Below are 24,704 nucleotides of genomic sequence, written 5' to 3' on the forward strand. Positions count from 1 at the left end.
ATTATGTTAATTTTTAGATGTTAAACCACTTGCATCTTTGGAATAAGTCCCACTTGGTCATAGTTGTATAATTCTTTTTATATGTCGCTGGATTCAGTTTGTCAGTATTTTGTTGAGGGTTTTTGTGTCCATATCATGAGAGATGATAGTCTGTAGTTTTCTTATGTTGCCTTTGTCTGGTTTGTTGTCAGAGTAATAATGGTCTCATAAAATGAGTTAGGAAATGTTCCCTCCTCTACTATTTTTGGTATTGATTATCCCTTAAATGTTTGGTTGAGTTCAATGGTGAAGCCGTCTGGGCCTGGGCTTTTCTTTGTAGATAGTTTTAAAATTCCTAATTCAATCTCTTCACTTGTTATAGGTCTGTTGTGTGTTTTTTTCGTGAGTCAGTTTTCATAGTTTGTATCTTTCTAGGAATTTGTACATTTCATCTAAGTTACTTAATTTGTTGGTATATGATTATACATAGGATTCCTTTATAATCTTTTAATTTCTGTAATGTCAGTAGTAATGCCTCTTCTTTCATTTCCTATTTGAGTAATTTGAGTCTTGTCTCTGTTTCTTGGCCAGTCTGCTAAAGGTTTGTCAGCTTCGTTCATCTTTTTAAAGAACCAACTTTTGGTTTCATTGGTTTTCTCTATTTTTCTATTATTTGTTAATTTCCATTTTAATCTTTATTCTCCCTTCTGCTTGCTTTTAGTTTATTTTGCTTCGTTTTCCAGTGTCTTTAGGCAGAAGGTTAGGTTATGGATTAGAGGTCTTCCTTCCTTCTTTGAATTATCACCTGGGTAAATGGCTTTCACCCCAAAAAACTTAATTTAGTATTTCTTGTTAATGTGGTTCTGTGAACAACAAATTCTCTTTTCATTTATCCGTGAATGTCTTTATTTCACCTTCAATTTTGAAAGACAGCTTTACTTAATGTGAGATTGAGTGTGTTATGCCAGTGCCTCTGACCTCTTCTGTTTCTGCTGCGAAGTCAGCTGTTAATCATATTGGGGTTCCCTTGTAAGTGATGTGTCATTTTTCTCTTGTTGCTTTCTAGATTTTTCTCCTTGCCTTTGACTTTCAGAATGTTTACTGTGATGTATCCATATGTGCACCTCTTTTAGTTTATACTACTTGGAGTTGAGTTGATTGAACTTCCTAGTTATGTAAGTTAGGTTTTTCAATACGTTTGAAAAGTTTTGAGCCAACGTTTCTTCAAATATTTTTCCTTCTGTCTTCTATCCCTCTAATATTCCCATTACATAATGTTAATGTGCTTAATGATGGCCCACATTTCTTTGAGGCCCTTTTCATTTTTCCTCATTTTTTCCCCCTCTCTATTCTTTGGCTTGCATAATCTCTATTGATCTATCTTCAATAGATCAATTATTTGTTCTGCCAGTTCAGATCTACTGTTGAGCTCATGTACTGACTTTATTTTAGTCATTGCACTTTTCAGCTGTAGAATTTCCATCTGGTTCTTTTTTATAATTTCTCTTTATTGATGTTATACTCTAGTTGATGCAGCACTGTCCCCATAACTCCCATTACTTCTGTAATCATCATTTCCTTTGGTTCTGTGAACATGTTTATAATAGCTACTTTGAAGTCTTTTTTTAAGTCTGAAATCTGATTGCTCTCACAATCAGTTTCTGTTGCCTGTCTCTTTTATCCCCCTAATGTATGGATTTTTTTTTTTTTTTTTTTTTTTTTTGCCTGCCTTGTAATGTTTTGTTGAGAGTTGAACATTTTAGATAATATATGTAGTAACTTTGATACTGGTTATCCTTGCTCCCCCATTGGGGCTTGTTACTGTTATTTGCTTGTTTAGTGACTGGCTGGAATGCTTGAGTGAAGACTATTTCCCCCCTCCAGGAGGTACAGCTTTGGGTCTGCCCACAGCCACCCTGGTATGACAGGGGCTTGGTGGGTATGGAAGGGCGGCAGCCTGAGGTTCCCTTGGCTTCTTTCTCCTGGTGAGGAATCACCACCCTGTGAGCTAGACCAGTGGCTTTTGGGGCCCCAGCCTTTTCAGTGTGCCACACCCAAAGGAGGGTGGAAGAAAGGAGCCTCACCCCTCAGCTGCTCTCACTCAGGACTGGGCCTCAGCATCAGGTAGCTGGAGCAATGCAGCCTGTGCCCAGGAGCTGCGGGAGAGCAGACCCCAGTGTGCTTGGCTACAGCACACTGCTGTCTCCACCTCACCTCACTGGAGGCGTTATAAGGAGGGAATGGTCTGCCGGGCGCGGTGGCTCACACCTGTAATCCCAGCAGTTTGGGAGGCCAAGATGGGCAGATCACGAGGTGAGGAGATCAAGACCATCCTGGCTAACACGGTGAAACCCCGTCTCTACTAAAAAGTACAAAAAATTAGCCGGGTGTGGTGGCGGGCGCCTGTAGTCCCAGCTACTCGGGAGGTTGAGGCAGGAGAATGGCGTGAACCTGGGAGGCGGAGCTTGCAGTGAGCCGAGATCGCACCACTGCACTCCAGCCTGGGCAACAGAGCGAGACTCTGTCTCAAAAAAAAAAAAAAAAAAAAAATTAGACTCTCAGCTTTTTTATGTATACACTACATTTTGTCAGTTTTCTTGAATTGTTATCCCTTCAATTGCTGCTTGCTCCTAGGGCCGTTTCCAGGGGCTTTGAATTATTGTTTTATAATTTTCACTTACTTCACCGGGAAGTGGGTCAGCTGAGCTCCTCACACCGTCATGGCAGAGATCAATCTCAGGACCTTTGCATATTCATTCCCAAAACAAAATTGACATAGAGGGCAAGACTCTTAAGCCTTGATATTATATTAATGTTTTTGTTATATCCTGTATTGGCTTGTTAGAAAAGATTAACATAGCTTACTCAATTTTCTTTGTGAAGCTATGTATTTGGTCGTTGTTTTGGATTGGTAACATGCATTAGTTCCTGTTAGAGAATATGGATATGTCAGTCATTTTAGAGATACACAGCTGTTCCTTGGTATCCATGGAGGATTGGTTCCAGGACCCCTTGTGGATACCAAAATCTGAGGATACTCAAAAGTCTCTGATACAAAATGGCATAGTATTTGCATATAACCTATTCACATCCTCCTGTACACTGTAAATCGTCTCTAGATTACTTATATCTAATACAGCATAAATGCTATGTAAGTAATTGTTATTCTGTATTATTTAGGGAATAATGACAAGGAAAAAAGTCTGTACTTGTTCAATACAGACACAACCATCGTGGGTCTAACAATGTTTTCAGTGTGCAGTTGGTTGAATCCACAGAACCTGTGGATACAGAGGGCGGACTATATATGCTGCACCTGTCTGAGAAAAATATATATCTTATGCCTATTTTACACACACACACACACACACACACACACACACACACACGTAAATCCTATGCCTATTTAGGTGCAAAAAAAAGACAAGATAGTCTTTTGTCCGAACAATGTTAAGCCATTTGGGGAACGTTATAATCTACTGTATTGTCCCTTCTCAAAAGTTAAAATTGAATTAAAAGTTAATTTTATTTCTGAAATTCTTTAATATTTATTCTTTGAGTGACTTGTGGGTTTTTTAGTGGTTTCCAGAACTTTTGTTTAAAATCATTAGTTGTTTATTTCTTAAAGTCATTGAAACTAGTAAAAATAATAGCTTAAAATCACTTTATTTTGAGGAATAGCTCAAAGTAGAAATATTTTTATAGTGTTGGAAAATTACTCAGTTACAGGCAGTGGGGTGTGTTGGAGAGTTAAAACTGGACTTTAGTCCCAATTTCATTGTAACTATAGGGTAACATTGAAGAAGTCATTGTATTTGGATTTCAGTTTCTGTTTTTGTGAAATCAAGGAGGTAGATTAATGGTAGGATTTAATTAACTTATTAAACTTGAAGGTGATCTCTCTCCTCCACATTAAACTTTTTTCATTCTAATCTAACAACAAGCTAAACTAATGATTTAGATAAATTAAGTTTTCTATGTCCTTTATTGGGAACAAGCTCAGAGATATAACAGTATTCAGAGAAGATTAAATTCATGCATACAAGCGTTAAAAGTGACCTTTTATCCTTTTATGGAAGTAATGTTTGGTGACTTACGAAGGGGGGGAGAAAAACCCTTAGTTTACACACATACAGGCTATTCTTTTCCCTCTCATGCATATAATTCTAGCCTTTTTAAAAAACCAATTGAGTCATTTTTTATATATGCTTCTCCAAGAGTAGGTAAATACTAATAATAGATATCTCTACATTTATTTGCTTTTGTAAAAATCATGCTTACTATATAATATCTTAAACTTGGAAAACATATTATTATGCCTTTTTTTTTTTTTTTTAAAGAAAAGAAATGCTAGCCAGGAGCAGTGACTCACACCTGTAATCCTAACACTTTGGGAGGAGGAGGTGGGAGGATTGCTTGAGGCTAGGAGTTCAAGACCAGTCTGGGCAACATAGCAAGGACTTGTCTCTGCAAAAAAACAAAAAAAAAAAGAAAGAAAGAAAAATTAACTGGATGTGGTGGCACATGCCTGTAGTCCCCAACTATTCATGAGGCTGAGGTTGGAGGATCACTTAAGCCAAGGATTTTAAGTCTGCAGTGAGTCATGGTAGCCCCACTGTTTTCCAGCCTCCACAACAGAGCGAGAGCTGTCTCAAAAGGAAAAGGAATGCTAAACTTCAGGGAAATTGGTGTGTGGCAAAGTCAAGGTTTTAGTAACATACCAGTTTTCCCATTGTTGTTGCCTTTGTCTGATTGTGTCCATCCATCCTTCCATAAAACCTCTCATTTTCAAATGTTTTAAAAATTCCTGATTTTAAAAATAATACAGAAATATGACATGAAGTGGAATTCTATAACTTCTTTATCACCACTCCTACATGAGACTGTCATCAAGAACAATAGTATACGCTTCAAGATCTTTGTGACATATATTTTAAGTTAACATTATATTTCTGGTACATCTGTCTTGCTTCCTTGTAGTGAACAAATTAAAGTCTTTCCTACCTGAAAACATTATCACATTTTGTTGGCTTTATTGATTTTTATGTTCTTCGTAGCACTCTTGGTTTTCCTTATTCTTTTTGTTCTTGAGAACACAGCAGGACTTTCTTTAGTTTTGTTCTATGCAAATGTTTCATAGTATCTCATACTTAGATTATCATGGTTCAAACATTCAAGAGAGGATAAAAACAATTGAAAGTAAAAAAGAGCAAATAGGGGTTTGTTTGTTTGGTGTGTGTGTTGTTTGGGGTTTTTTTTTAGACAGTCTTGCTCTGTCACCCAGGCTGGAGTGCAGTGGTGTGATCACGGCTCACTACAGACTTAGCCTCATGGGTTCACGCGCTTCTTCCACCTCAGGCCCTGCCGAGTAGCTGGGACCACAGGCATGCGCCACCACACCCTGCTAACTTTGGTATTTTTTGTAGAGACTGGATTTCGCCATGTTGCCCAGGCTGGTCTCAAACTGCTGGACTCAAGCGATCTGCCCAGCTCAGCCTCCCAGAGTGCTGGGATTACAGGCATGAGCCACTGTGCCCAGCCAGAGAAAATAGCTTGTAAGAGTTTTTCAATCCTAACTAAAGTTCTGAATCTGGGCTTCCTTTAGAAAAGCTTTATTATTATCCTAAACATACTTTGGCATTTGAAAGTAGATTATTAGATATATATAATGTGTGCGTGTGTGTATATAATTCTTTTTAAAAATGATTCCTTTATTATTGTCCTTTTTATCTTCCTAGGTTCGCCAAGCAGCTTTTCAGTCTCTGGGACCTTTCATATCTACTTTTGCTAATCCATCTAGCTCAGGCCAGTATTTTAAAGAAGAAAGCAAAAGTTCAGAAGAGATGTCAGTAGAGAACAAAAATAGGTATAATTTTGAAACCATTTTCTAATTTTAAAACCTTGTTTTCTAATTTTACTGCTTTTAAACATTTCTACCATTCTGCAACAAATGTTATTTTTTGATAGTTTGCTATTTCTCTTGAATATAAAAATTGGTGAATATTTTTATAGAGCTTTACTTTAAGTGCATTTGTTTGTTAAGTATCTTTTCTTTGGTTGGTTACATATTGAATGAGTAGATGCATGTAACACAATTAGCTAGATGCCTCGCACATAGGAAACTCTAAATGGTAGATTATGACTTTTAAAAAATGTTTATTTAGTACATTATTTATCTAGTCAGTCATTCATTGATATCTACAATATACAGGGTAATTGTTATACACTGTGTAGTGTTTGTTTTTTTTTTTTAATTTGTTTTTAAGGAGTAAAACTTAATTTAGGAATATGTTTTATTGTCCTTTTCTGTCAAATAATTTAGTTGTGCATCTTGGATTCTTTGTCAATGGTGATTGTAATCTGTCAGTTAAAGGAGAAAGCATTGGAATGATTGACACCAATTTAGTGTATTTATTAGCCAGTATATCAGTTTTAAGTACATCAGTCTCATAAGGAAACCAAACTTTTAAATAAAGCTTAAAGAGTCAACTGTGATTTTTATTTTTAAATGTTTTTGCGTTGAAAATTTTCTATTAAATTTAAATTTTAAAAATTTATTATATATTTAGGGGAAAAACTAATTTAAGCCTAACTTACTAGTATGCGGGAAATGTACACAAACTTTTAGTTATGCACTTGAAGTAATTTTAGTACAAATTTTTGAAACAGTCCCTGCTATAATGCTTGAGTTACCATAGTGTCTTTTCCCTCCCTTGTCATGATGCTAATGGACATTTTCTTCTATAGGTCTTGATACTGTGCTATTTGCTTTCTTGGTGTTTTGATTTGGCAGTTCTTCTTTCTTCTCTGCTGCCTTGTTTTACCTTTTTGCCCGTTCTCCTACTGTCCTGCTGAATAGCCAAACAAACCTGAGGTACTGTTTTTTGTAAAGGAAGAAAATCACTCAAACCTGTCTTCCTAGCAAGCAAAGTCTGTCAGTTTTTTTGAAAACAGGTGCTGCAAGCAGTTTGACAAAAGTGATGATGGTGGGTGGGGAATGTTATCTATTTTTCATTTTTGAAATCAGCATACTTAAAAAATTATCTGTTTATACTGAAGACTGTTACATAACTTCTGTTTTAAAGTCTGAAATGGGTCTAGTAAGTCAAACTATAAATTTACAGAGAACTATATAGGACGAGCTGGTAAACTTTCTTCTGTTTCACAACTACTCACTCGGTCTTTGCAGTGTATAAGCAGCCATAGACATTACATAAATGGACAACCTTGGCTGTGTTACAGTAAAACTTCACTGACCTAAACAGTGTGCCTATCAAGGCCATGTTTGCCGCCTACCAGTGTGTAGCATTACTGCAAGAGCTATTTAAAGGTAGTTCAATTCCCTGAATTTCTTCTTCCATTGTAATGAGGTATGTCTTAATGTCCAGGCAATACTACTTGTATGGCTGATCTTCAGTAATATTATTAGAGCTTATTAAATTATGTTAATGATATGGTAGGGGAAAGAGAGCATTCCTGGCTAAGGAAGGAGTTATGTTAAATATTGTAAAAGCTTTTGCACAGTTTGACATCCTATCTTTATAAAGAAGTAGTTCTATATATTATTAAATCTCAGAACCATTAGTTTGTTTGCCCTTCCTTAAATAGCATACTGGCATTTGTTTTAAGCTGTCTTAAACTGTTGTGGTATTAAGATTGATTGATTGATTATACAAAAGTTAACTGAGCACCTCCTATGAACCAGAAACTGTAAATGGAAAGATAGAACTTAGTTCCTGTTCTCAAAGTTCTCTCGGTTTCTTAGATTCAGGTTTTTCAAACAAATGTCTTACAAAGTAAGCAAGTTTTTGGCAACATATTTCTACCACTGTTATTGTATAGTGTTTCATCTGACCCTAGAAACATTTACTATCACTTTATTACTCTTTGAAGCATTTATTGATTCCAAACATCTGACTTACACATCAGATCTTTCACTCACCCTGGATCAGGCTATTAATGCTTCTTTGAAAGTGCTGATAAAGCCTACTTCTCAGAAGCAGAGTTGAAATACTCAAATCTGCATTTTAAAAGTATATAAAATAAGCATTCATTACCACATTGTTCTTTGAATGCACCATGTTCTCTTAATTCTCCCTGTTTTTGTACTTGCTGCTCTCTGGAAAGCTTCTTGTTCCATCCATACCCTCGTTTAACAAAGTGCTGTCTTAAACTTACTGAGTTGTCCAGGAAGTACAGAGCTTTTGTCTTCGTCATCAGTAGCGCTGTGATGAGAGCACTATTTTAATCCTATCCTTTTGGCTACATATTGGCATCTATCATCCAGTAGCCTCCCGGCCATGCAGTGTGGCGGCCAGCTCCTCCCTTTGTCTCCGCTGGGCCTGGCCCGTTGGTGCACATATCAATCCTGAATGAATTATTCTAGGGAAATATGGATTTGACCTCAAAAATCTGAAGTAACTAAACCACTTTTGCTGGTTTTTTCCAGTTTAGCTTAATGCTAACTATATGAAAAAAAATTATTAGCACAAATTTGGAATTATTTCATGAATGCTAAAACTTCATTGAGTTAATTCACAGTACTTGGAAGGTATCCTGGAGCGTGTTTGCTTTTATCTCAGGATACAATGCCTCTTTAGCCAGATGTTCTGCAAGTCATTTTCTCCTTGAAATACCAGTAATTAATTTTCTAGGCCCATAGTCTCTAGTAAGGAACTCTGAAGATATTAACTGTGAACTTATGTAGGCACAAAAAGACACTTAAGATTCCTCCTTAAGTAGGTAGTTTCTGGGCTGTCCTCTGGTGCTCTTGATACCTACGTCTCTTAGAAGACAGGATAATTCTCATTATAGAGTCACAAAGGGCCTCAATTTTCAAAAAAATGTTTGTCTTGTACAATAGCATTTCAAAGTCTGACAGTTAGGAATATCAGAATTTTAGCACTGAACAGCTTGATTTTGTATTGACTATTATACTTTACCAGGAAAAATTAGAATTTAGAGAATTTATACTTTTGACATTTTTGAAGCCATGCATGCTGTAGTTCTATCCAGAATTTAATACTGTACTAGGGAAAATTTTGTCTTCTAGTTTTCTTTTAAAAAAATCATTCTAAGAGTTTTAAGTTTGGACAAACTAACAAGTTTACATTTATCAGACAAACAGTTATTTGACCAGTCATTCTCCATTCATTTTTGCAGCTGAGAATATTAAAATTTAATTTTAACACCAAGGTGAGATAGTGATCAAGGAACTTCAAGGCCCTGTAATTCCATCACTTCGGGAGGCTGAGGCAGGAGGATCGCTTTAGCCCAGGAGTTTGAGGCTGCAGTGAGCTATGATCATACCACTTTACACCAGCCTGGGCTACAGAGCGAGACCCTGTCTCTTAAAAAAACAATAAACAAAAACGGAAGTTCATTATATTTATTAGATAGTACATATGAGGTCTTACAAGTTTCACCCATTTGCTCTTCTCTTCCCCCTTTCTGAACAATATCTTATTATAATTTAAAAATTTTAGTTTGAATGATTTCAGAAATTTTGCAAGAATATCACAAAGAATTTCATATATCCATCTAGATTTTCCAAATACTGTTTTACCATATTTGCTTTATTCTTTTTTTTGAACTCTTGAGAATAAGTTTTAGACATGATGTTCTTTTTACCTTTTTAAAATACTGTGTATTTCTTTAAAACACAGATGTTAATATATAACTGTAGTCCAGTTACCAAAATTAGGAAATTAACATTGATACAATACTGTTAGCTGATCTGTAGCCTTTATTGAATTTTACCAGTTGGCCCACTAGTGTTCTTTATAACAAAAGGGAAAATTATATATTTTTTAATATGGACAAAATGGGAAATACATAATTCGTAAACATATAGAAGACACATTTATTTTGCATAACAGCACTAGCTTCAGGAGCTCCTTTGGAGTGGGAGAACATCTTACAGGTTATCTAGGTCAACTCCTCATTTTTATGAATAAGGAATAAGTGAGGAATCCTAGAAGTCCTTAAAAGGCTCAGAATTTTATATTAACGTAGTGCCAGTGCGAGAGTAAGAACGTTAAAGTCTAGTTTCTTAACACTTGTAAACAACTGTATTATATATGCATACTATATATTTTGTAGTTATAAGAATAGAAGAAAAATACCAGAATTTAAAATGCAGTCACAATGTGTTATGTTTTCAGATGACTTACGTATGTTTTTGTTCATCAGTATTTTAAAAAATAATCACCTGTTTGTGAAAATAATGGTTTTGAAAACAGCATTATGAGAAGAGGGAACTTCATAATTTCATGAGAATGTAGATGGTGACTGTTTAAGTGGGAGCTCACATAGGTATTAACATCACCCTCCTTTTGCACGGTTCTTTAAATCTCCTGTTAAACATCTTTTATTGTGTATATTTAAAGGCACACAGATGCATCTTCCTGTATTATTCTTACAAATTTACCTACATATTCAGCCATCCTTATTTCCCTTTCATGTTTCTTGGGAAGCAAGTCTCTTCACCTGTTTAATCTGTTCTGCTGTGTTTTTGAAGCCCATATTCTTTCCTTTTCTCAGAAAGACATTGCTTTATCAGTTATTCCATCAATCTCTGTGTCTCCAGTTCCTTCATCTCTTCTAACCTATTTTCCTCAGCCTAAAAATATGCCCATTATTCTTTTATACGGGAAAATTCACTCTTTGTTATTCTATGCAATTGTTGTGTTATTCTTTATTAATATTTGTTGCCTCCGCATATGTCAGCCCCACACATCTTTCTGAGTTGATGACTTCCACCTCTGTCTCAGTCTTTACCTCTTTCTCATAGATAATCACCACCTAGAACCCAACATGGATAGCTAACTCAACCTCTCTCAACCTGAACCTGTTAGCTTTCTTGTGAAACTGTTTTTGTTACCTGCAGCATGCAATAAGTGGAAAAGTCCTGTTGATTTTTGCTGCTGTTTGAATGTGTTCTTCTGTAGTCCTGGAGACACTACCTCCATCAGAACATCATCACTTCTCACCTGCATGTCTGTAATTCCTGCCTCCTATCTTACCTCTCAACTCATTTTCTACACTTCCTCCAGAATGGTCTTTCTAAAACAACAGATCTATTAACAGTTTGATAATAGAAACAGGATGAACTCCGGAGGTCTGCTGGTCTGGAATACAGTGGTTCCTGTGATATCTTTCATCCTTGTCATCCATCATTTCCTCATTGCTGATTCCTGAATGCGTCACACCTTGTCTGCCACTCCCGCCTTTGCATGTGCTGTTTCTCCTTTGGATGCTTTTTTCTTCCCCTTAGCCCCATAAACATGTATTGGTTCTTCTGAGCACAACTCATGCCATTTCCTTGAAGGCCTTTTAATCTTCACTCCCATCTCTTCCTGTGTTCAGTGTGCGTGCATCTGTGCTTACCACCCTGTCTAGCAGCAATTTGCTGATACATGTTCACTTTTTCTGTTTGCCTCTAATTGTAATCTCAAGATCAAGAGCTACATCTCATTCACATTTGAATCCTCAATACTGATTTCATTTCCTGGCTCTTAGTAGGTGCTCAATAAATGCCTGTTAAATTTAATTGAATCAAATAATAACACTTATAGTCGTACTTTAGGTAATAGATGGCAGTAATCAGTGGACTTTAATGAATTTGTACCATCTGTCCTTATCAATTAAATTATGACCTCATTTTAGGAAAACCTTGGGGAGTAGAGATGAATATTTTAGAAGAAACAGAAGTAATATTTACACTCAAGCAGATTTTAATATATTTTGTGAGATAGCAAATAAGTATCTTTCCTACTACTATCTTAAAATTTTTTTAATTTTATTTTCCTTGTGTAATGTAAGCAAATAGGCCTTAGGTCTCAGCTTTGCAATATGTCATTGGAGTAGAGAGGCAATACAAATAACCCTAAATATAATTTAAATGTTGTTATGGATCATAAAATGATTGTAGGAATTTCTGTTTCCACTACTTTTCTTTAGTTATTTATTATTGAAATTAGCATGGTATTATAGAATCCCAGGATTCTTAAATGTTACCTTCTCTAACTAATATATATTGCTTGACTATCTAGACTTATACTTAACAGGTATTTACATCTTTGAACACAGAACAGCTGATGGAGAAAGAAGCATTATAAATAATATACATAAACTCAGTTTGTACAGATAATCCGTAATTTTTAATGTTTAACTTGTCTAAGTGCTATATGTAATATCTTTCATCAGTTTTTTTAAAGTAATTATCCTTTCATATTGTTTTTTTCCCACCAAATAAAACAATAAAAGGACCAGAGATCAAGAAGCCCCAGAGGATGTACAAGTCAGGCCAGAGGATACTCCTTCAGATCTCAGTGTTAGTAATTCCGGTGTCATACTGGAAAACACGATGGAAGACCATGCTGCTGAGGCATCCGGGAAGCCTCTAGGTGAAATTAGTGTTCCACTGGACAGCTCTTTACTTTGTACTTTATCCTCAGAATCTCACCAGGAAGCAGCTAGTAATGAGAATAATAAAAAACCTGGTAACTACAAATCTATGTTACGACCAGAGGTTGGCACCACTTCACAAGATTCAGCTCTCTTAGATCAGGAATTGTATAACTCCTTCCATTTCTGGAGGACTCCTCTTCCTGAAATAGATCTAGACATAGAGCTTGAACAGAACTCTGGGGGAAAACCCAGCCCAGAGGGACCAGAGGAAGAATCTGAAGGCCCTGTGCCCAGTTCTCCAAACATCACCATGGCCACCAGAAAGGAACTGGAAGAAATGATAGAAAATCTAGAGCCCCACATTGATGATCCAGATGTTAAAGGTATGGAAGTCAATCAAGTTATTTATTCTGAAATTGATTAAAAATATTAGTGTCTGTCTTAAAAATTTCATTTCAGAAAAAATTGTCATTTAATAATGTATTATGGACTGGGCACAGTGACTCATACCTATAATACCAGCACTTTGAGAGGCTGAGGCAGGAGGATCACTTGAGACCAGGAGGTCGAGACCAGAGTGGGCAACATAGTAAGACCCCATCTCTACAAAAAATAAAAAATTAGCCAGGCATGGTGGCACATGCCTGTAGTCCTGGCAACTTGGGAAACTGAGGTGGGAGATCGTTTTAGCTTAGGAGGTTGAGGCTGCACTGAGCTGTAATTGTGCAGCCTCAACCTCCTAAGTTCAAATGGTGTCAAAGGCTCATGCAGCAGCTTGCTCTGATAGTTCTCCAGCCTGGGCAACAGAGTAAGACCCTGTCTATTAAAAAAAAAGAAAAAGGTAGTATGACCATCATTATCATGTATTTCTAAATTCTCTTGATAAATACAATTAATCTGATTTTCTGGAAATTTTTTATTTAAAATAGGCTCATCATTGCATTCCTTACTGTAATTTATACAGATTTGTTGATTGACAAATCACTCTCTTTGAAATTTTCAGTCATTCAAACAATGCTTTACAGTTTTAAAGTTTGGGCTCTGCCTTAACTATTTTGCACAGAGACTCATTACCTTTTTATAAGATAGCAGTACACGCAGTCGTTCTTTTATGGAAAGACTATAGAATGTTAATTGCGCCACTGCAGGCTGGGCGAGAGCAAGACTCTGTCTCGGGGATGGGGGAGGAAAAGACTATAGAATGTTCACAGCAAGCATAGTCAACTCTTGATAAATGTTTAATGTCTTTACAGCTTCCAGCTTTCTGTTTAAATTTTATTATTTACCAACTTAAGTTTATTAAGTTTATCCAACTTCAATGACTCCGATTTTCTTTTTTTTTTTTTGAGACAGAGTCTCGCTTTGTTGCCCAGGCTGGAGTTCAGTGGCGCTCGATCTTGGCTCACAACAACCTCTGGTTCAAGCAGTTCTCCCTGCCTCAGCTTCCCGAGTAGCTGGGATTACAGGCATGTGCCACTGCACCCAGCTACTTTTTTTTTTTTTTTTTTTTGAGACACAGTCTCACTCTGTTACCAGGCTGGAGGGCAGTAGTGCCATCTCGGCTCACTGCAACCACTGCCTCCCGGGTTCAAGCGATTCTTTGACCTCAACCTCTCAAGTAGCTGGGACTACAGGCGTGCGCCACCATGCCCAGCTAATTTTTGTATTTTTAGTAGAGACAGGTTTCACCATATTGGCCAGGCTGGTCTTGAACTCGTGACCTCAGGTGATCCGCCTGCCTTGGCCTCCCAACATGCTGGGATTACAGGTGTGAACCACTGCGCTCAGCTTATTTTATTTTTCTTAAACAATATTTTTATGAAAAAAAGATTACCAGTTGTCCTTAAGCCGGTTCTGGGAGCTCTCATTGTATTATAGTACCTGCTAGTTCTCTGACATAGACTAGTCAACTTAAATATTAATTGAAATATTGAAAGAACTGCTCTAAATTTTTCTTTCAGCAAATAAATGAAAAGAAATATGCATAGGCTGCTTTTTAAAAAGACTTACATGTACATACATACAAGTTTCTTGATATGACTTTGTGTTTCAGAAGGTATCTAATACTCTTTGTACTGTAAATTTACTAGCTGCAATTGAGAGACTTCAATACAAATAACAGGCATACCTTGGAGATACCGCTGGTTCAGTTCCAAACCACTGCAAAAAAGCAAATATTGCAATACAGTCACACAAATTTGTGGTTTTCCAGTGCATAAAACCACAGGTGCAGTGGCTTGTACCTGTAATTCCCAGCTACCTGGGAGGCTGAGGCAGAAGGATAGCTTAAGGCCAAGAGTTTGAGACCAGTTTGGGCAACATTGCAAGACCCCCGTCTCTAAAAAGATTTTGAATAGTAGCTGGGCATGGTTGCACACTCCTTTAGCCCCAGCCACTCTAAAGGCTGAGGTGGGAGAATTGAGCCTAGGAGTTTAAGGTTTCAGTAGCTATGATTGCACTACTACACTCCAGCCTGGGTGAGAGAGTAAGACCCGGTCTCAGAATTTTATAAAAGTTGTGTTTATACTATACTGTAGTAAGCATGTGATAGCATTTTGTCTAAAAAAAAATGCACATACCTTCATTGAAAAAATACTAAAAAATGCTGATGATCATCTGAGCTTTACACAAGTTGTAGTCTCATTGCTGGTGGAGGGTCTTGCTTCAATGTTGATGGCTGCTGACTGGTCAGGGCAGTGGTTGCTGAAGGCTGGGGTGGCTGTGGCAATTTCTGAAAATAAAACAGCGTGGAAGCTTGCTGTGTCAGTTGACTCTTCCTTTCATGAAAGATGTATCCATAGCTAGCAATGGTGTGTGTTGGTATATTACCTGCAGGAGACATCTTTAAAAATTAGAGTCAGTCTTCTCGAACACCACCACTGCTTTATCAATAGGTTTATGTAATATTCTAGATCTTTTGTTGTCATTTCAACAATGTTCACAGCATCATCACTAGGAGGAGATTCCATCTTGAGAAACCACTTTCTTTGCTCATCCTAAGAGGCGTTTGTTCAAGTTTGGTCAGGAGAGCCGGATATAGTGACCATGTGCCTGTAATCCCAGCTGAGGACAGGAGGATTGCTTGAGACCAGGAGTTCAAGGCTGTAGTGATTATGATTGTGCCTACAAATAGCCATTATACTCCAGCCTGGACAACATAACAAGACCCTGTCTCTAAAATTAAAACAACAGAAAACGTTTGATTATGAGATTGTAGCATTTCAGTCACATTTTCAAGCTCCACTCCTAATTTTAGTTCTCCTGCTATTTTTACCCTACCTACAGTTACTTCCTCCACTGAAGTCTTGAACCTTTCAGTCATTTATGAGGGTTGAAATTACCTTCTTCCATACTCCTTTTAATGTGGATATTTTGACCTCCTCCCATGAATCGTGAATGTTCCTAATGGCATCTAGAGTGGTGAATCTTTTCCAGAAGGTTTTCAGTTTACTTTGTCCAGATCCATCAGAGAAATCACTATTTATGGCAGCTATAACTTTACAGAATGTATTCCTGAAATAATAAGACTTGAAAGTTGAAATTACCCCTTGATCCTTGGGCTGCAGAATGGGTATTGTGTTAGCAGGCATGAAAACAACATTGTCTCCTCGTACGCCTCTATCAGAGCTCTTGGGTGACCAGGTGTGTTGTCAGTGAGCAGTAATAATTTGAAAGGAATATTTTTCTAAGCCGTAGGTCTCAACAGTGGGCTTAAAGTACTCGGCAAACCTTGCTGTAAATAGATCTGCTCTCATCCAGGCTTTACTTTTCCAGTGACAGAGCACAGGCAGAGTAGATTTAGCCTAATTCTTAAGGGCCCCAGGATTCTTGGAATAGTAAATGAGCATTGGTTTTACCTTTTTGTGTGTGTGTGTGTGTGTGTGTGTGTGTGTGAGACAGCGTCTCACTCCGTCACCCAGGCTGGAGTGCAGTTAGTGCAGTCTCAACTTGCTGCAACTTCTGTCTCCCAAGTTCAAGCAATTCTCCTGCCTCAGCCTCCCAAGTAGCTGGGACTACAGGCATACACCACCATGCCTGGCTGATTTTTTTTTTGTTTAATGGGGTTTCACCATGCTGGCCAGGCTGGTCTCTCACTCTTGACCTCAGGTAATCCACCCACCTCAGCCTCCCAAAGTGCTGGGATTACAAGCGTGAGCCACCACTCCTGGCCTGGTTTTAACTTAAAGTCACCAGCCACATTAGTCCCTAACAAGAGTCACCTTGGCCTTCGGAGCTTTGAAGCCAGGCATTGACTTCTCTTTAGCTAGGAAAGTTCTAGATGGCATCTTCTTCCAATAGAAGACTGTTTTATCTATGTTGAAAATCTGGGCCGGGCGTGGTGGCTCACGCCTGTAAACCCAGAACTTTGGGAGGCCGAGGTGGGTGGATCATCTGAGGTCAGGAGTTTGAGACCAGCCTGGCCAACATGGCGAAACCCTGTCTCTACTAATAATACAAAAATTAGCTGGGCATGGTGGTGCATGCCTGTAATTCCAGCTACTAGGGAGGCTGAGGCAGGAGAATTGCTAGAACCCAGGAGGCAAGGGTTGCAGTGAGCCAAGATTGCGCCACTGTATTCCAGCCTGGGTGACAGAGCAAGACTCCATCTCAAAAAAAAAAAAAAAAAAAAATCTGTTGTTTGGTGTAGCTACCTTAGTGGCTTAAGTAATCTTAGCTAGATCTTCTGAATAACTTGCTGCAGCTTTACCTAAACACTGGCTGCTTCACCTTGCACTTCTATGTTATGGAGATGGCTCCATTCCTTAAACCTCATGAACCAACCTCTGCTAGCTTTCAGCTTTTCTTCTCAGCTTCCTAACCTCTCTCACCCTTTACAGAATTGAAGCCAGTTAAGGCCTTGCTCTGAATTAGACTTTGGCTTAAGAGAACGTTGTGGCTGGTTTGATTTCTGTCCAGACCACTCAGACTTTCTGCATATCAGCAATAATGTTGTTGTTCCTTCTTCTTCTTTGTGTGTTCACTGGAGTAGCACTTTGAATGTCCTTAAAGAACTTTTCCATCTGCATTTATAACTTGGATAACTGGCACAAGTGTCCTAGCTTTTGGGTTTTCTTGGCTTTTGACATGCCTTCCTCACTAAGCTTAATCATTTCTAGCTTTGGATTTAAAGTGAGAGACGTGTTATTCTTCCTTTCACTTGAACTCTTAGGGGCTACTGTTGGGTTATTGACTGGCCCAATTTTAGTATTGTTGAGTCTCAGGGAATAGGGAGACAGGAGAGAGATGGGTAAAGAAAGTCGGTAGAGCTGTAAGAACACACACACTTATCATTTAAGTTTGCTGTCTTGTATGGCTAGTTAGCAGCTCCCAAAACAATTACAATAGTAATATCGAAGACCACTGATCACCCGTCACCATAGCGGATATAACAATAATGAAAAAGATTGAAATAGTACAAGAATTACCAACATGCAATGCAGAGGCACAGCGTAAACACATGCTGTTGGAAAAATAGCACCAATAGACTTGCTAAATGTAAGCTTGCCACAGACCCTTTAGTTTAGAAAAAGTACAGTTATCACGCCCAGCATGGTGGTGTGTGCCTGTAGTCCCAGCCACTCAGGAGGCTGAGGCAGAGGGATTGCTTGAGCCCAGGGTTCAGTGCTTCAGTGAGCTATGATCATGCCTTGTGAATAGCTTTCTGCAAGTAACTCCAACCTGGGCAAAATAGTGGGACCTCACCTCTTTAAAGAAAACAAAACAAAACAAAAAAGCAAAAGTGTAGTATCTACAAAGTGCAATAAAACAAGGTATGCCTGCACTTTCCAGGGAACAGAATGGATGGGGGATGATACACACACACACACACACCGCCACACACACACCATGCACTTTATATGGGACAAAACATTTTAACCTTTCTTTCTTGTACAGTCTATTTTGAGTACTGTTTTGGTTTGGCTTGGGAGTGATCCCAAAAGGGAGTGGCTGAAGTGATTATAAAAGGGTTGGTGAAAATTGCAGCCGAAATTCTGAAGATAATGAAAATATTCCACTACAACTTTTTGTGAGTGAATACGTTCAATTTTCTTAAGTTAGCAAGTAATGACCTAATAGACTAGAACCTCATCCTGTATGTTGCTTGCGTGTCTGTTGTCAGGCACTTAATATACTTAGATGAGAAATTTTATAAATGCTGCAGCATAATAGATTATCTTAAAATAGTTACTGATTGTTTTGTTTAAAATGTTTGAATTTAAAATGTTCACATTTTGAACATCCAAGTGGATTGTTACTTGGAATAAATGCTAAGCAATATTTTTTGCTAAATTTCTGATTTATTTGGGGAGCAGGAAGAATGCCTTATCTTAATTTTGAATCACCTCTGTAAGTAAGGTGCAACCCAAAACATAGGCAATGCTAGTTGCCAGATTTTTGAACCACTGCCTGGTAAGTTGTCCTTTTGGTTTGCTACAAGTAAGACAGTGTTCATTTGGGATTGTTGTGTTTGGGAGAAGATGCATTTCTCATTTTCAAAAAGAATTAGAGAAAAATAAGCAGTAATAAGATATGAGATGTTTAAATGTAACTGTGACAAGAATCTTTGTAATTACCATTGTTTTATGTTGGCAGGGTTTGTGTGACTGCTCTTCTGCTAAAATAGCTTAGTAAGTAAGACTTGTCAGTTTGATTCATGCACTACCAAAACATAGTTAACTTTTACTGAAATTGACTCCTTTTAATAAGCTGGAGGCAGCTCCAGCAACTAGATAGCATTTCTCTTTTCATACTAACGCAGAATAATGTACAGTAGCAGATAAACATTTTTAATCTCATGAAAGCATATTAGTTTTCTACTTTTTCTCTTGAAGGACTAATGATTTACCACAGTAGAAATTTTTTTCCAGCTTTTTGATTGCAGTGTCAAAAAAGTCTATATTTCATTGATAACGTACAGTGCAAATGGAGAACAGCCTTGTAAGAATACTGCAATTGTGTTTCTCACTTTGTCCATGTCCTTATTCTGCCTGTAGCCCAAGTAGAAGTGCTGTCCGCTGCACTGCGTGCCTCCAGCCTGGATGCGCATGAAGAGACTGTCAGTATAGAGAAGAGAAGTGATGTGCAAGATGAACTGGATGTAAATGAGCTACCAAATTGTAAAATAAATCAAGAAGATTCTGTGCCTTTAATCAGCGATGCTGTTGAGGTAACAAACTCAGTAAAGTGTTTACCAAATGAAAGTAGTTTGAATCAGAAGTCTTTCATTGGGGAGTAGTTGTAGCTAATCACTTTTAGTTTGTATGTTCTGTTTGTTGCTGATTTTTTAGCTCTTCATTTTGCATAAAGTAATTGTTTTCATCACATCCTGTCCTTGTGACATTAGTGTCATATGAAATGCCTGGAAAAGTAAATCCCACTTCTGTCTATATGACCATTTAGTAGACTCAATGTTAATGTAGCTCACTGCAGTGAAATAGTCTTACTGGAAACAAAGCCCTTTATCAAGAATAATTAACTCTTCCCTTTTCTTTTTGGAGAGGTGCTTTGTTTCTGATCGGACCATTTCACTGCAGCAAGCAACACAGTATTCTGAGCAGAAGATCGGGACTTGAGGCCATGTTGCGGAGGGCCAGTGACATTATCTGGACTCTGGAGTGTGAGGGTGGGTACTGATCCTAGCATCATCTTCACTGTGTACTTGTAGCTGTTCTCTATGATCCTTCCCTAATTTCCTGCTGCATCTCCATCAAGCCAGCATTATTTGGTATCAGTGCTACTTAGCTGTTGTTTATACAAATGGGGAGAAGGAATGCACCACCGATTGCCAGAATCGCATGGTCACAGATCATAGTGGCTTGAATGAGAAGCTCAGGAAAGAGTACCTGCACACACTGGGGCTGGCAAGAGGGTTCTTAGAGCTTTAGTGCATTTCTGTTTTGATTTCTGTTAGATGGCATGTGGTATAGTTAGAAATCTGTGTAATACCACTGCTTTGGATTAAAGCCCTGACTATTTATTGGAGATTTGAATAGTATTAATATATCTGCATTTTAGAAGGTGTTTATGTTGTTATTGTTGTTGTTACTGTTTTTGGCTGTTAACATATATATAATTTGTGAAATTAGATATTAACAGCCAAGAATAGAAATAGAAGAAAAACTGCATATGACACTCCATGGTCTCTAAAACAATGGACCAAAAGAATCATCTCAGTACTATTTTGTAAATAAGCTAATTTGAGCTGTTTGGACCATTTCAAAATTACTTTCAAATATTGTTTTTAATTACTCTCATTTTTCTAGAATTGGTTTTCATACATTTGACAGCCTATTCAGCAAGTTAGATTTAAAGTAGGGAAGGTTCTTAGGTATGTTTGTAAGCTTTTAAAAACATGAGGAATTTATATGTTTATTACTTTTGACAGTCTTGAAAGGTAAGTAACTTAGTAAGATAGCTTAAATGAAGATGTACAGACAGGACAGCTCTTTAAGTAGTTATTTTTTCCTAACAGAATATGGACTCCACTCTTCACTATATTCACAACGATTCAGACTTGAGCAACAATAGCAGTTTTAGCCCTGATGAGGAAAGGAGAACTAAAGTACAAGTAAGTGACCAAAAAATGTGTTCTTTTGTGGGTGTGTTCCTAATTCCTCTTTTAGAGCCCATTTCTGACCTAATTTGCACCTTCTTTATGATGAGTGTTCTAAAAAATATGACTAGTGTGTCATATTTTCCATAAGGAAATTGAAATAGTAGAGAGAGGAACATGGAAGCACAAATCTTCCCTTTCCTACCTCTGTGATCCCATTCTTCATTCAGAGTGACCACGATCACACACCTTGTTATCTTCCTTCATGTATTTTCATGGGCACATAAACATACACATGTGCCTCTTTTTATCATTGAAGACAGCTGTGGTCATCCCATCCTACCTAGGTATTTCCTCTTGTTCACATTGCCAATAATTATAAAATACAGCTCGATTTCAGAGATGAAAATATGAAAAAATATGAAAATTTTAAAGTGCCGTCAGTAACAAGCTGCAGGGAAACTGCTCACGGAATCATTGAAATGTGGTAGCTATGCCTTGCCTTGCTCTTTTCTTTTCTCTTCTAACAATCTGACCTGGTGACCTCTCCTGTAAGCACACCAGGACTACTACACCTTCGCAGCAGCATGCACAGTGTCCATGCCACACCCGTGGTCTCTGTCGTAGGAAGGCACTGTGGGAGATGCTACTCGTTGTAGTTTCACTTTGATGCTATAAGCAGTGCTACATTCACCATGACTGTCTATACGTGTTGTTTGCTTCTATGGCTTTATTATTATTATTATTATTATTATTAGAGATGGAGTCTCACTCTGTCACCCAGGCTAGAGTGCAGTAGCACCATCTTGGCTTACTGTAGCCTCCGCCTCCTGGGTTCAAGCAATTCTCCTGCCTCAGCCTCCCAAGTAGCTGGAACTATAGTTGCGAGCCACAATGCCCAGCTAATTTTTTGTGTTTTTAGTGGAGACAGTGTTTCGCCATCTTGGCCAGGCTGGTCACGAACTCCTGACCTCAAGTGATCCGCCCACCTCGGCCTCCCAAAGTGCTGTGATTACAGGCATGAGCCACCGCACCCAGCCTTAGGACTATATTATTATTGTTAGAAGTAGATTTCCCGGATCAAATGGTATATTTATTTTGTTGTTGTTGTTAGAGATGGGGTCTCAGCTCTGTCACCCAGGCTGGAGTGCAGTGGCAAGATCACAGCTCACTGCAGCCTCGAACTCTTGGGCTCAAGCAATCGATCCTTCTGCCTCAGCCCCCCCAAGTAGCTGGGACTACAGATGCGCACTGCCACATCTAGCCAATTTTTATTTTATTTATTAAAAATGAAATCAGTATTCAAAACAATAGTTTTGAAACATGCTTTTCCCCACTTATAGACATTTTCGATATTTCAAATCTCATTTTAATGAGTTTATTTCCATTTTCATTTTGTGTATATGGGTAATTCGTTTACTTGGCTCAAAATTCAAGATACTTAAAAGGCATTCAGTGATGTTCCCTTCTCAGTTTTTCTTCTCCACTCATCCATTTTGCTTCCTGAGATACAACCAGTTTTACCTTTCTTTTATATCCTTCCACAGCTATATTATACACACCTAAGCAAGATTGCAAATATGTTCTTCTTTTCCTCACATATATACAAATAATTAGACATGTGCACTTCAATTTTGTATAAATAATTGCTTAAATTTTCATCTAAAGAAGACAAGTTTTTATTTTTGTTTTGAGACAGAGTTTCAGTCTATCGCCCAGGCTGGAGTACAGTGGTGCTGTCACGGCTCACTGCAGCTTCCACCTCCCTGGGCTCAAGTAATCATCCCACCTCAGCCTCCCGAGTATCTGGAACTACAGGTGTGAGCCACCATACCTGGCTGAGTTTTTAATTTTTTGTAGAGACGGGGTTTCACCATGTTGCCCACGCTGGGCTCAAGTGATCTACCCTCCTTGGCTTCTCAAAGTGCTGGGACTACAGGTGTGAGCCGCTGTGCCTGGCTGGTTTTTGTTTTTTTAATGAACATGTTGCAAATCGTGCAGAGCACCTGTTATTCTGCATTTGCTGGGTTATAACAAACATTGTCATCTCTGCCTACATTTAAAGGTGCTGGTGTTATTTTAATGTTTTTTCAATTTCGTAATTAATTCTAATTTTCCTTTGAGCTGAGATGTTATTCATTGTTCTCCTAGAGTTGCATTTATTTGTTCATATATGTTTCCCTTAGCATGTTTTTCGTATCTCTTAGTTATTAGATACCTGAAAATTTGACATTGGTTTTTCTCAACTATTTGAGATGCTATGTTAAAATCTATATATTTAAAAATAATTTTGCCCAATTTATGTCTAAACTGCTCAAAATGCATCTCAGCTGCTCAGTCACTGTGGTTTCTCTTTCTCCATTAGGATGTTGTCCCTCAGGCGTTGTTAGATCAGTACTTATCTATGACTGACCCTTCTCGCGCACAGACGGTCGACACGGAAATTGCTAAGCACTGTGCGTACAGCCTCCCCGGTGTGGCCCTGACACTCGGAAGACAGAATTGGCACTGCCTGAGAGAGACGTACGAGACTCTGGCCTCAGACATGCAGGCGAGTAAAGCAGTTAAAGAATCAGCACAGCGTGCATGTGGAAGGCACAGTGCTTTGCTTTTTGTAACCTAAAGAATTTCTGTTCGTGTTCTAGCATGTTCTTAGTGTTACAGGAAATGATGTATGGAAGAGCTTAAGAGTAATAACAGAGCATGTTGTTTTTGCACTGTCAGAGCCCCACAATTTGGCTTCTTCATTTTTATGTAAAGCATTAGAAATTGTTATCACATTCAACATGCCTACATTCCTAACTTAAAATGTATTATATCTAGAGTTTATCTGTAAATTAATTGTTCCGAATATAGGATTTAATTTTTCACCTAGAAATAGTATTATAAATGCTTATTTGATTTGCACACTAGATCCGAAAATATTTGTTTAAACTGTAGTAGAACTACAGTATTACTAGCGCATGTGAAGTTCTGGGCCCTGCATGCCTTGAGCATTGCAGTACAGACAGGAGAAGTTCCGTGGTTCTTGCTCTCTCCTCATCCCCACACACCGCCCCCAACCCCTTTCAGCAGAAGATACAAGGTAAACTCTTGTTTCACGTCATTTTGTCTGGACATCTGTGACTTTCGCGTGACCTCTTCCCAGGCTTAATGACCTAACCTCCCCTGCCAGGGCTGATTTCTGTATAAACAAAGTTTGCCCCTCTTTGAACACACCTGTTCCTTCAGTGAAGTTGATCTCTCAGTTATTTAAAAAAAAAATTTTTTAAAAAAAAGCAGTCTGATTAGGCTAATTTGTACTGAAATGTGATGACTTTTCCTTAAACTTCTTGGTAATTGTATTTTTCAAGGAATCAGTGCTGTTGACTCAGCAAGTTATAAGTTGGAAGTAATCTTGATAGGTCAAGTTCCTCCTTTGACCTATGAGGTTAGGAAAGCCGGGCCCAGGAGAAGTGAATTTATCCTTAACCAGGACCCAGAAGAAGTGAATTTATCTGTGTTCATACACTTCTTAAGTGCTGCATCTGGTCATGGAACCACAAAGGCCCAATTTCCATAGAGTGCTTTGTCCTGTGTATTCGTGTTTTCAGTCTTTATTCTACAGAACTGTAGGGTTCCCGTGGGATGTATCTTTCGGGGCACCTGGGTGACTCTGATGGCTCAGAATCTGGATGGGCAGTTTCTTCTCTTTGCTGCCCCTCTCTTCCATCAGAACATCTCTGCCTTCATCTGTTTTATATGTTGAACTTGGGCATAA

At 38.1% G+C, this 24,704-nt stretch overlaps 1 protein-coding gene across 11 annotated transcripts in view; it reads left to right on the top strand.

The window, feature by feature from the left end:
• Nucleotides 1-24,704, top strand: part of PPP4R1 (protein phosphatase 4 regulatory subunit 1) — a 72,724-nt gene that overhangs the window by 36,666 nt on the left and 11,354 nt on the right. For all 11 annotated transcript variants that reach the window (XM_063653891.1, XM_063653893.1, XM_063653895.1 and 8 more), the window contains 5 exons: nt 5,718-5,845; nt 12,247-12,773; nt 19,386-19,558; nt 20,864-20,959; nt 23,310-23,495. In XM_063653891.1, coding sequence (XP_063509961.1) covers nt 5,718-5,845; nt 12,247-12,773; nt 19,386-19,558; nt 20,864-20,959; nt 23,310-23,495 — 1,110 coding nt within the window. The remainder of the gene's footprint in view (nt 1-5,717; nt 5,846-12,246; nt 12,774-19,385; nt 19,559-20,863; nt 20,960-23,309; nt 23,496-24,704) is intronic.

The sequence above is a fragment of the Pongo pygmaeus genome, chromosome 17 (genome assembly GCF_028885625.2).
Source record: "Pongo pygmaeus isolate AG05252 chromosome 17, NHGRI_mPonPyg2-v2.0_pri, whole genome shotgun sequence".
Taxonomy (NCBI): Eukaryota; Metazoa; Chordata; class Mammalia; order Primates; family Hominidae; genus Pongo; species Pongo pygmaeus.